At 43.9% G+C, this 13,167-nt stretch overlaps 1 protein-coding gene and 1 long non-coding RNA gene across 7 annotated transcripts; one reads left to right on the forward strand and one right to left on the reverse strand.

Annotated features, from left to right (window-relative positions):
* Positions 1–1,465: 1,465 nt before the first annotated feature.
* TRMT10A (tRNA methyltransferase 10A) lies at positions 1,466–9,834 on the reverse strand. Of its 6 annotated transcripts, none has more exons than XM_048303421.1 (8): positions 9,790–9,834; positions 8,409–8,712; positions 7,232–7,394; positions 6,737–6,808; positions 6,236–6,310; positions 5,121–5,270; positions 4,452–4,557; positions 1,466–3,142 (listed from the first exon to the last, which is right to left on the reverse strand). In XM_048303421.1, exons 2-8 carry the CDS (start codon positions 8,627–8,629, stop codon positions 2,976–2,978), a joined length of 954 nt encoding a protein of 317 aa, XP_048159378.1. In that variant the 5' UTR covers positions 8,630–8,712; positions 9,790–9,834; the 3' UTR covers positions 1,466–2,975. The 6 variants fall into 6 exon arrangements, with proteins under 6 accessions (XP_048159378.1, XP_048159380.1, XP_048159379.1 ...); XM_048303423.1 differs by lacking the exon at positions 9,790–9,834 and adding an exon at positions 9,616–9,759; XM_048303422.1 differs by lacking the exon at positions 9,790–9,834 and adding an exon at positions 9,598–9,759.
* LOC125325886 lies at positions 3,094–6,001 on the forward strand. The gene is made up of 2 exons (XR_007203596.1): positions 3,094–3,182; positions 4,445–6,001. It is a non-coding gene; the product is annotated as an uncharacterized LOC125325886 (long non-coding RNA).
* Positions 9,835–13,167: the final 3,333 nt, after the last annotated feature.

Here is a 13,167-nt window from a genome sequence, read left to right on the forward strand (position 1 = left end):
TCTGTCAGTTAAAAACCACTCCCCCTTGTCTTATCACTACCTGTCCTTGTAAAAAGTCCCTCTCCAGCTTTTCTGTAGGCCCCCTTCAAGTACTGGAAGGTGCTTTAAAGTCTCCCCAGGGCTTTCTCTTCTCCTGGGCTGAACAGCCCCAGCTCTCTCAGCCTGTTTGCAGGAGAGGTGCCCCAGCACTCTGAGCATCTTCATGGCCTCCTCTGGACTTGCTCAAGCAAGTCCATGGGCTTCGTATATCATGAGCCCCAGCTCTGGATGCAGCACTGCAGATGGGATCTCACCAGAGCAGAGTGGGAGGATCACCTCCCTTGAGCTGCTGGCCATGCTTCTTGTGATGGGGGACAAGAGCAGGTGGGTGAGACAAGCAACGTATATGCATAGGCAGCAGCCACCGAGACCTTGTGACACTGTGCAGTTGGCATGAGCAGCCTTCAAGGAGCAACATACCAGACTATGTTTTTCTTCTATTTCTCCACAGACAGGTAAGCTTCAGATTTAAACAGCTGAATTTAAAAACACCTGTATGTGTGTGGATGTGTGTATCTAATTTCACTGGTGAAGTTGTAAGACAGGCTGTGTTTTAAGTTGCACAACAATTCTATAAGATGCTTTGGGAACCCTTTCAGCATGTCTCTTAAAAGTCCCCAGTTTGTCTAAGCCACCTGCTCCTGCACTCTCAAGCCTGAGTAAATGAGGCATATGTATGGTCTTAAGGAAACCTTGGACAGACTGAGGAGTCTTAGATCAGGTTTAATAGGTGCTACGTGCGTTAACATGCAGAACCTCAGCTGTAAAGGTGTAATTCCTTGCAATTTTACACATTTCAGTTAGAGAATCAGTGTAATACATGCTGGATATACTTATGCTGCCTTTTTTGTTACAGAAATACAACCAGCAATGCTTTTATGAAAAGGCTGATCTAGTTTCTGCAACAAAGCAATTACAGTTTTGTAAAGCCTAAAAAAAGCCCCCATGGAACTTCAGCAACAAACCACAATCCATCCTTTTAAGAGAAGAAACTTTTCTATTGGCCATTTAAAAGGAGTAGAGAGAAGTGCACTAAGCGTGTAACCATAACCAGTCGGCTGCCAACCCTTTACAGACCATAGGGACCCGTAGGGATCCCACTTGTAGTCTCCACTTGAAAGCAGTAACAACAAAGGGAGGAAGAAAAATGGGCACAAGGCAAGCCATACTTGAATCGGCCCTCTGATTGCAGCTCAGCAGAGAGGAATGTGTGTCCTCATGATGCTGTGGATGCTGTGTCCTCATGCTCTTCAGCCAACCCGTGGGAGAGCTGCACTTCTTCAGGCACTGCAGCTACCTGGCTACTCCCTGGAGAAAAAGGGGTGGGGCAGGTTCACAGTGAAGCCTCACTTCCAGGGTGTCCACTTCACTACTTTGCCAAAGCACATAAGTCAGTTAGGAATAAGATGAATCAGAACATCCAGCCAAGACTATGACTTGTTTTCTTAAAGGAAAAATATTTGACAGACAATACAACACATATAGGATCATGTGATTACACAGGAGTACTGAATGTGAGTGACCTTTAAGGAAGAGTTCCTGTCTCCTGGTGTTGTTCTGAGGCTGTGTGAGAAATTTTGCTAAGAAAATTAAGAAGTAATCTAAAGTGATTGTGTCATCTCAGGATGCACTGTGGTGGCTGGTTAGCCTCTGGTACAAGGGACAGAGAGAGTTCTGGGCAAGACAGTCCCTAGTCCCTAGTCCAGAGGGTTCTGTCAAGGTCACGGTGAGAAAAGAAGCCTCTCCCAGAATGCTTTGTTCTGCTACGGCAATCTACCCCAGTTCTGCATTCCTGGCTGGCTGTTGGCCGCTCCGCCCCCTTGCTACCTTATATGTTCCATGCCATAGAAAGTTCTCCACTCCAGGTTCCCCCCATTGGCCTCTGCCCCTCGCCACTCCCCCAGAGCTCCCCCACTGGTCCCCATTCCCCACCTTTGTACTGCTCCTGTGCCCTTACACCATTGGTTCCTGGTGCTAGCCCCACTCCTGTACTTAAGCCTGAGTTCTCTGTTGTTCTGGGTCTTTGCCTCTAGAACCCTTCGCAGTGTAGAAGCAATAAACTGCTCCTGTGGAAATCTATGCAAGGTCCTTCCTGCCTCTTTGCCGCTGAGCCATATTACTGAAGCTACCCGTGCGTTTGTGTGTGCACACGTGTGTGAGTGTGTGTGGCTGATCCTGCCGAGCGGCTTTGCTTTAGAGACGCCTTTCAGAGATTGCTACACCTCGTGCTCCGGCACAGAAACGACAGAGCCAGAGACAGCGATAATGCACCACATGCCAGCCAAGGCACGTGATTTGATCCTGTGCTGACACCCATCCCACTCAAGCTCAAGTATAAAGAACTGGCTTAACCTCACATTCACACTTCACCTACTGATCTCAGCTAACTAAACATGACATATAAAATCAGGCAGTTCAGTTGCTTGTGATTGTCTGTTGAGATGCTCAGGAAAATCAGAATTTTTCTTTAGAGTGTTCATGCACACTTTGCAGCAGGCGCTAGTGGTACAGGTTTTGGAGTCAAAGGAACACTTGTCATTCATTGCTTTTAAGAGAACTTTGAGCAGAAATTGAGACAATGTATACATTAAAATAGTAACTACTGATGCTCTTGGCATTCACACCCAACTTGGTATGTATAAAAAAATAATACTAAAAAATTAAATTAAACAGCTTCCCTGGGAAAAAAAATAAATGCTGCATTTGCCATTAATTTCTTTTTTTTTTTTTTTTAAAGCTATTATATTGAAGTTTCAAGGTAAAAAGCTGTATTTAAGTTTACCCTTCATGCACAGAAACAGCTCTGGGACTACTGAGCACTGAGACAGTTCAGAATTATATGGGCAGTAGATGGTCTTTGAAGTGTAACTACTTCATGTCCCAGTTTTATCCCATGAACTGCAAGTCTCATCTTTCCCATCATCTGATTCTGAAGCCTAGTTGCTGTCCGAGTCATTGTCTTCATCTTCTTTTCCAGACTGTGCATGTTTGGACGAATCACTGGCTACTCCCAAAGGAACAGCCCCTTTCCTCTGTGGCAGGACACTGAAAAAGGCCTCCTTCCAGTCTCTCTTCTCCAGATATGCAAGGATGATCTCAAACACTGCAACATCAAAAAAGCCCATCAGCTCTGTTACAGGGAGGTAAGTGAATGGCCGATAGCAACACACCCCCAAACCCATCTTCACAGAGGTTTATGTGCATTCTCTTGTGGCACCTTCAGAGCAGAGCTGATGAAGTGCAGGCAGGAACAGACAAGGCAATTCTGCTACTGCTGCAGCCTGAAGCCAAGCACACTGAGTCTCCAGCTGCATGACACTATTTCTCTCAGGGAGAAAGGTCCCTGCAATACTGCAGTCTCACCAGTGCCTTTTGTACAGGCAACAATGCTTCCACGTTTGACAGGAGAATCCTGCTGTGGATTCACTTTAACAAAGATTTTTACCCCTCCTATAATTAGCTATAATTAGCTCTTTCTTTCTGTATAAAGCAACAACTAAAGATCCAATTTTAGAAACATGTAAATCTTACAAATACATAGGGTTGGTAATTTTTAAGTCCTATGACATACTATATTCTCTTCCATGCTTAAATAATCATTACTATAATGAAAATGCCAACCTCATCAATCAACAGCACTTTAAGAAAATGAAGTTATCATTAAGCAATGTGTTACATAAAAAAATAAACTTGAAATAAAGCAAGGTAAGATAAACTAAAGAATGTGCAGTGGGGCACATTGTAGGGAATAAAGACTTCAACACCATGTCAAAAATTTCCATGAAGGTCTGAGTAGGCTCCATTTTGCATATATTTTTGTTTAATGACACTGAAAGACAATCTAATGATAAAGCTGAAAGTTTAAAAGGAGTGGATTCAACATTTGGTTAAGCAGTTGAATACTTCAATCACAACCAGAAAACCAGGTAAAAATACAGTTATGAAAGCTCAGCACTTGGAGCACTGCTGATACCAACTGAGGAAAGTCTACATGTACTGAGGCAGTTACTGCTGAACAAAGCTGTCCAGAGAGGTGAAAACATCACAAACATCCATCCTCCCTTGGCATAAAGTACAATAAAATACAATGTTGGATAGTTTACCACATTTCACTCACTTATATAGTAAGCCTGGAAACAAGACCAGGATGGTAAGAAAGCCACAAGTAATCCTCAGACAAGCCAACAGGAAACAATGTGCACTTCTAAATGGCTAGGACACCATCATTTATATTTAACCATATCTATAATATTTAAAGGTCAGGGCAGTTTGTGTATTCTGAAGGCAACTAAATTCAAGAAATATCAACATAATAGATCAAGGTTTAGGTATCTGCAGTGCTGAGGGTTTGAACTGTGACTATCACAGGTATATTCTAAAATGATGTAATTATTTTATGATTTAGAACTCACCATGATTGACAGCTAACACTTTCCGACTGTTCATTTTGACAAAGTTTCCAAGTGGGAGCTGTGCATGACCAATTCCCTGCTCTACAGCTTTTTTGTAAGTAATTCCCTGGGGAAAAGACACCAAAACAAGTGGATTGAAAATCACCGTTTCAGATCAGCCCATACAGATTTACTATGAGTATGGTTTTCTGGCAGGAGGGTCACCTGTGCTGCCATGATGTTGCTTCAGAAGTTGGTTACAAAAAGAAACTTACCCTGGTTCGACAGTACCTCAACGGCTACAACCGCGGGCAAACTCACTACTTTCTATATATGTCACACTGTGACCTGTGGTCAAAAGGACTGTAAATGAAACCTGTTGACACAGCTCAGCTCTAGAACCACCAGCCATAGCCTGCTTTTAAACGCGAGCTTATGTTAAAGTACAAAGTTATTCAGGTTGTAGTCACATGGTATTTTTTCAGAGGAAGAGTAAAGGATAAAAAAACTCTGGAACACTAGCCACTGCTACCACCACAAGCTTTTTTCACATTTCTTCAACATTTTTTGGAATTCTTTTTTGAAGACGTTTTCTCATTATTATTTATGTTAGCTTACACATGAACAGCAATAATATCAAATAAGGTGCCAAAAAAAAAAAAGATGCAAAGAAACAGACCCACAGTTTACCTTGTGGTGATTGTGATCCACCAGTCCTCCAATCACATAGGCTTTCTTCTCATCAAGCTCTCTGAGAACATCTGGGGAATCTGAGGTAAGATATACTAGGTCTTCTTTCTTTATTAGCTCACTATAGTGCTCTGTTCTAATTTGGATATCCTCAAAAAAAGGTAGTTAAAAGAAGTTACATTCAATTGCTGACCAAGCTTTACAGACCCAAGATGGGACTGGCAAAAATAAATCCAATAGTATGTGGTCATTCCACATTCCTCCTTCATGTTCAAATACACAGCACAGTGCAGATTAATTTTCTGCATAAACAATCCCATCCCTATAGCACTGACTTGTAAAAATCAACAGGAAATTTTCTGAAACCCCGAAAGAACTTTACAAATCCTTAAGTTCTTGTGATTCCCTTCAAATGTTACCATATTTCTCCTACAGATCCAAATAATTTTCAAGTCCACTAAAAAAAGTGAACCCAGAAGCAAATGCTTAGTTAACATTAATTGTTCAGTAAGAGAGGTTTATGCTATGCTCTCATGAAGCAGCTATTGCACGAGAACTGCTGAAAACTGGACTGGTTTTATTTATTCTAAATGCTCTTCCTTTGAAGTTGTTGGAATAGTGGCTTAACAGGGAGTCACAAGGAAAACCAACATGAGTTTGTCCATAAGAGAAGCTACTTCTCTGAAGAACATTTCAGTGCTGAGGCAACGTGATGGAAGTGAAGGTGCACATGAGAGAATCACATCGTGACTTGGAAGTCTTATTCTGGACAAGAAAAAAAGAGCACTGTCAAGACAGACAACTGCTGGAACTGCCTAAATCAAGGAGTCCTGCTTTGTTTATCAAGCATGGAATTTGTTCAATAAAGACAAGTGAAAATAGATCTGTGTGTAGTTTTTCAAACAAAAATCAAATCTAGATTCAAGAGAAGCAGTCTTTGGTTTATTCAAGTTAAATAAATTAAAAGGACAAAAAGCCACACTTTGTCAAATAGCTATTGCTCTCATGTGTTAGAAAAACACAGGTGTAAAAAAATTATGTTCTTCACAACTAACAATATAGTTAACAACTACAATCCAAACTTTAAGCTTTTACAGAAATACTCAATTATTCACCTTCCAATTCACCCATCCTTTGTCATTTTCGTTCATGTTGGTCTTCAACTGTCCCCCATGGCTAGTCAAGTAAAACTTCAAACAGAACAAACAAGAGGTACAAAATACAGAAATGTTAACTTTCCACAATCTGTTTCCTCTCTTGCTACCCTGAACTGTCAGCTAAAACTCTTAATTATTTTTTAGATGGAAGCGGTACTAGGACCATATTCATATAGTTAGTGATACATTTAAAAGACAAATTTGCACTTAGAGTGACTTTTTTTTAAGATCTGCCACAGATAAAACTGAGAGTATCAACAGTATCTTAGTGGCACGCCTGGATGGGGCACTTTTCATCTGCATGCACATACTGTTCCATATACAGGGGTGTATTTATAATGTGGGTGTTACAATAGAAGTAATTTTCTTATGGAAGAGGCAGCTTAAATTTTTTTTTCCTACTAGAGTTCTCATGTTTGGTACTTGGCAACAGTCAGCGTTCAGTTTGTTCAAACATACCTGCACAGGATGAAATGCCTTGCGGTTTTCTGCATAACATCTCTGAATCTGCTTGTGGAGCTTCTTAACATCCTGTACACAACACAATTTGGTTTTACTTAGTCCTTCATTACAGACCATCACGAAATACTTTTTAATGAGCCAGTCAGAAGCTAAAGAGAGAAAAAGGAAGCTTTTAACTGGCAAAAGTGACTACTCAGAGAGTGTGGGCATCAGATCCTGAGAGAAAAAACACCCACTGTGAAGGGATTATGCTGGAGACACACACATCTTCCACACAAGTCTACTTAGACACCTCTGTGCATGTGCTTGATTTGTATTATTCTAGGAAAAAAAAAATCACAGGGATTTAATTAACATACAGAATTAATCTGAGGAATCAAGCAGGTTTATCACTGTGAAAGTACTCAGTCCTTAACCCATGGGAAATTCCTGAAAATATAGCTTATATTTAAGAAAATTAAATATGCCTAGTTAATCTGAAGTTCCTTTTACCTTTAACACCATCAGGTCATCAAAGCTGCAGTCCACAATGAGGCGAAGCGTACTGGGAACAGCTTCCCTGCGCATGCACTTTCTGTCATTCCCCTCACTACTGGAATCCAATTTTGACTGACGTTCTAGTTTTCTCTTCTGGCGTTTTTCTTTTCGTTTCTGCCTAAGTAAACAAACAAATCAATCCTCAAAAGTGCTGCCAAGTCTTCTGAGGTACCATGTTATGCACACAAATGCAGACTTCTAGGGCCAAAGTGGTTGTCCTGTGGCTGTGGTAGTTTAAACTCAGCCTGTTGGCTGCATTTGTGCTACACTGAGACCAGCACAAAACACACCCCCATCTTTGTGAAGTTCTGTAAATACCTACAAAGACAGATATCTGACACAAATTCAATTAAATCAATACTGGGAGTCTCACAGATTTAAGGGTGCTCTGAGTCACGTCTTGTAACGGAACTAAGCAAAAAGACTGACAAAATAACAGTATCAGAATCAGAATGAGGAAGGCAATTTACACCCTGTTTCACTGAACAGTTTTTCAAAAGGCTTCTGAAGAAATTGTTCCATCCTCCTGTCAGGAGCAGGCAGTTGGGAGACCAAATTTCAGAGACAGCAACAACCACTGTCTCGGGAAGGAGCACCTGGCAGTCAGCAGGATAGGAATAAATCACCATCAATGCATTTGCAGATACACTTTCTCTTAACACAACAAAACAGAAGCTCATCGTCTTTCCAAACTATTCCAACAGATTATAAATCAATGTAACCTGTAGCACAGCACTTCATGTGTCAAAGGTAGCTGCTTTTATTCAGTGTCTTTTTAAGATTCTCAAGTCTGATGCCACCAGGGAAAGGGGCGCAGCCCATTCAGAAAGGAACAAGGCCACGCGTTTTCTCTCCCTTCCGACAAATCAAAAACATGCATGTTTGAATCCCTCCTGACATCGTCTTCAAGCCGAGGAACAATTCTAGTATGAGGAAGGGATGCTTACCTTTACAGCCTCTTCAAGTGCTGATGAAGTAGCCTGGGGCTACTGCTTTAAACCTGGTGTGGGAGAAAACTGGTTCAACTGCCTTGATTTGCTGAAGCAATTCACAAACAAATTCTGCTGACACATCGTTATTTTTACACTAAACATTACATGTGAAGCATGGGAAGCTGCTTTGCAAACCATACCTCCGTAGATCTTTCTGTTCTTCCCACTGCTTCTGCTTCAGCAGCTTCTTCTTTTGCCTCTTGGACAAGGACTCAAGGCATTCTTCCTTGCCCGAGCCTGCCTCCAGTCTGTCTACTGGATTGTCACTTGCCTTCGCCTTTCCTTCCACATCAGGAACTTCAGGGAGCAGGGTACTTTCCACTGGCACCTCTGGCCTGTCTGTGGGCGTTTCGGACGACATTAGCTTTTGGCCAGGTTTTCTGACTTGTTTCTCAGCACATGCCAGATATTTCCTTAAAAACAAGTTTTCTGCTCACCAATTCTCTAGGAAACAAAGTGATATGAGTGTCATTAAGAAGAAACTCAACTAAAACAACACTCAACGCCTACTATAAGCCTGAATAAAGAATAAAAATAAGAGGCCTTTTTTGTTTAAAGCCTCTGCAAACAGTAAAAAAGAAAATAGTAGAGAAAGTATAACCTATATTCTGATAGTCTAAAACCCTGCCTGCTAGATCTGCAGATATTGAATAGTTTCTAATTAAAAACTTCATGAAAGAACAGCAGCATAAAAGTAGGGAATCACACTGAATCAAATGTAACAGGGAAAAAAAAAGCATTAGCAGTGTATGTACACAAACATAAAAAATCAAAGAGATATCCTGTGATATAACTATGGCAGCCTGTTAGAGAAATGTAATTTTAAAGTCAGTAAAGCCATTTGGGGAAAAAATAAAAGAAGTGTGAACGAGCTGTACTCCTTCAAAATTAGTTTTTATTTCTTCTGAAAACAGAAGACACTGGGCAGTGACAGCGGCCATTGTCAGTGGACAAACAGGGCAAGTAAAAGAATGAACACATTAAACTGTTACTCAGCAAAACACTCTCAATTCAAATCAATTACAATTATAACCTCTTCTTTCTAATGGCAAGCGCAATTTTTCCACACTAGCAGCTCCTCTGTGCTCGACACCCACACAATTCCCCAAAGACAACTTCACCGGAGAACACTGCATCTACAACAGGCACGAAACAGCAACCCCTTTGCTTTCTGCAGTGACAGGAGAGACAAGAAACACACAGGACACCAGAAAACCAGCGGACGTTTTGCCGGCACATCCCGATTTCCCTGTCTGATGGCGTTCACACACCGAGCCCTGCGCGCACACCTGCGTGCGTGTATACAGGCTCACAGACACATATACATACGCACGGACGCACGCACACGTGTATCTATGCAGGGACACGCCATAAGCCCCTCATGACTGCACAGGGCCAGCCGCAGGCACGCGGAGGGCCAGGTCCCGCCCCGCAGGCGGCGGCCAGGCGCGGTGCGGGCCGGGCTGCGCGGGCCGCTGAGCGCCGCCATGTTCCCCCCGCCCCCGCGGCGCCGCAACGTACCCGCGAGCCGCCCCGCGCGCACGGCCGGCGGGAGAGGGGCGGAGCCGCGCCACGCGCAGGCGCGCGGGGAGCCGGGCGGCGGCCTCGTGAAGCCGCCGGGCAGGGCGCCCCCCAGCGGCGGCTAGTGTCAGGGCACGGCACGCCCCGCCCCGCCCCAGCCGCGGCTTTGGGCGCTCCGTGGGGATAAAGGACAGCGAAAAGGAAGAAAACCTTATTTTTATCTAATGGTTCTGATGGCACCGCTGAGTTCACGCAGGGGCCAGCGAAGTATTTTTAACTGGTGGCATTCCTCAGGGCAGATTTGTAGCTGCAGAGGTCCCCCGGCAGTGCTGTGCTCCCTCCGCCCCTCAAGAGAGGTACGCGCCTTCGTGCTTCCTATTTTTAAAGGCCACCGACAATTAGCTTTTTAAACTCCAGTGTCAATACCCAGCGAAGGGCCGCGTTCTTTCGCCGCCAGATAACTTCATGAAAGAATGCTGCCCTATTACAGGAGTCGATTCTGGAGACTGGGATTATATTCTATGGGAACAATGTATTTTGGGCAGCCTGAGTATGTAGATGTCTGTTTGCCCCTGGTTAACGAGGCACACAAAGTTAGCAAACACACGAGCGTGCGCTGCCATAATCCTCTTTTCATGTGCATCAGTGTTTCTCTCAGGTTTCATTGGTGCCAGATATACACACTCGTCCACTTTTAGTGCTGGTTTCAGGTTCACTACAGCTGTGTTGCACTCACAAAATTGTACGGTGTCACTACAGTGAGACACTGACCTTTCAACTGCTGTTGGAATTTAATATTTGCTGTAGTATTTGATCTAATTTGTGATTCCGATTCAGCGCATTACTTTAAAAATAGCTAGATTTGCATTTGCTGAGGTCTATTTAAAACCTCACTCACGTTACTATTCATATCTAGATTGACACGCCAGCCTCACACAAGTCCAAATGCTCCAGTCTCTCTGTGGAGAATCCTTTGGCGTTTTTTGGTCCTTGAAAGGCAGCAGACAAGTTACTGATAGAAGCCCATTTTTTTAAAAAAGCAAAAGACATCTGACAAAGTCACATAATATTCAGATGTGCTTTTTCCTAGAATGAATAAACTGCTTACGCAGTTTGTTTTTCTCACAGTGCACTCTGCAAAGCGTCAGTATTGTTCATCCAGGCCTCTGTGTCCTCAGATACCGACACGGGGTAATGCAATGTTTTCTGAAATCTGCCAAGTGCCAAGCAGTGACAAAGCGAAATGAAGACCTGAGCAGTTGCAAATATTGAGAAAGAGCTGTCTCAATTCCATTATTTCGGTAGAGCCGTAACATGACTCTTTCAAGATGCTGATCCAAATGGTAAGTCACCCCCCACCAGCAACAGAAAGAACTAAATACTCCACAGCTTAAAGCTGTGGCTCAAAAGGCAGAGTATGGAGAAGAAAAAAGATATTCAGGGGAGGCTCAGGTGTGGACAATGACATTACTCCTTGTGGGCTGGGTCTGGCTGCAGCACTCTTGAGGAGGGCTTAGGGTGGAAAACTGCTTTGGCCAGTGGCTTGGATGGGTATCTCTAACCCCTCTGCCCCTGTGGCAGAAACAGGGGCATCTTATTCACCCAAGCACTGAGAGCTGGGGGCGCACAGGCACCAGCTGAAGGTCGAAGATGTACTTGAGTACTTTGGTGCTCACACCTGAAGGTTTGAGTTGAACAGCAAGATCTTCATGCTGTTGCTTGAGGAGAGAAGGCAGAGAGAAACATTTTGTTGACCTCAAAACATGGGAGGAAATCTCATTAGTTTTATTAGGCTGTATAAAGATATGAGCCATATAGTTTGGACTCTGGAAAATGTGCAGCAGCAGGAATACTTTGACCCTAGTCCATATGCCAGCATGGCATGAAGCATCCATGAGGGGCTGATCCTGCAACCTCTGCGTGCTGTGGACTTTGGTGGGCACAGTGCTGGTTTCACTGGTGTAATCTGACTGAAAGGAAGTCCCTGTTGATTAAATCTGGCCATAACTGAGGTGAGGCTCAGGCCTCCTGTTTCTAGGATGTCTGAAGAGCACAGCAAGTGTGTGTTATAGGTATGCCTATGGGTGTATCAATGTGTGTGCATGCAGAAATGTATGTACAAAATTTCTTTACATGGGAATTACATTCTTAGTTCTGTAATTGGCACTGCTACAGTGGTGTCCAAAGAGAGATGTGGATTTACATCAGCAGGGGATCTGGCCAGGGATATTCTAAGAGAGGCCTTTTAAAAATAGTACTTTATTTGAAGGAAGAAATAAATTTCTTGTGTCCCAAGAGTGTATAAAGAGGACAATTGCTCTTATCCATGTTTCAGACGAAGATCAACTCCCCCTTCTGAGTAAAGTGTCAATGCTGCTTTTCCAAAGTGGGATCCATATCTCTGGCCTTTCTCTAGACAGAGTTGGTGTTGCACCAAGATAGTGTCGTTATTTTTTTTGCAAAACAGCACAGAAAGTCTGGCAAGCTCCTTGTTTACTAAATGCAGCAAGAGGAGTCCTCTGCCTCAGTCCCTTGAAGTTGGGAGCATGTCACAACCTGTGCTGGGAAGGCGGCATAACCAACCACAAAAGGGAAAGAAGCAATAGCAGACCCCTGGAGTTTCCTAATCTCCTCTCTCCCACGTGTGCACACACAAACAAAATACAGGAAGAGGGCCAGGGGGAACTTCCACAAGGTGCAGATGAGCACGGGGGCAAAGCAGTGGCATGGGCCTGTTGTTTCCCACTGCTGGGCAATGATTGACATCCACAGTTTTCGACTTCTCTTTTACCACAAGAAAACAGAGGAGGCATTTATACCACTCAAGGTGAAGGCTGTTCTCACTTAACCATCTCTTACAGAGGATGTGGTGGCAGAAGTGGCCCTCTGGCAGCATCTAAATGCAGCCTGGGGTGGCACTTGCTGGTTTGGGGTGCAGTCATGTGAAAGCAACCTGTGGAAGTGGAGTGGAAGGCCGTGGTGATGGCTCACTTGTGTGTTTCCTTTACAAGCAGGAGCAGATCCTCCCTCCTCACAGAGCTGGGAAGGCTTTGTGTGCTGGGGGAGAGCCATGCAGCCTTGCAGGCTGTGTGCCAGGGTGTGCCAAGAAACACAGGGGGTTGGCCTGCTGCCCCACTGACACCTGAGGGACAGCCGAAGGACATCCTTTAACGAGCCCTGTGGCCCTGAGCTTAGTGTGAGTGGGCCTGGCATTTACAGTCAGAGGAAACAGGAAAGCACGTGGGTTAGTCAGACAGGGCCTTTTCAAGGGAGGTGGTGAAGCACAAGAAAAGGGGAAAGGGCTTGGTTTGCCCTGCTCCCAGACCTTGCCAAGCAGGTACCCTTCACTGAGATGGGACAAAATGTCTTGTTTTATCT

The sequence above is a fragment of the Corvus hawaiiensis genome, chromosome 5, assembly GCF_020740725.1.
Source record: "Corvus hawaiiensis isolate bCorHaw1 chromosome 5, bCorHaw1.pri.cur, whole genome shotgun sequence".
Classification (NCBI taxonomy): domain Eukaryota; kingdom Metazoa; phylum Chordata; class Aves; order Passeriformes; family Corvidae; genus Corvus; species Corvus hawaiiensis.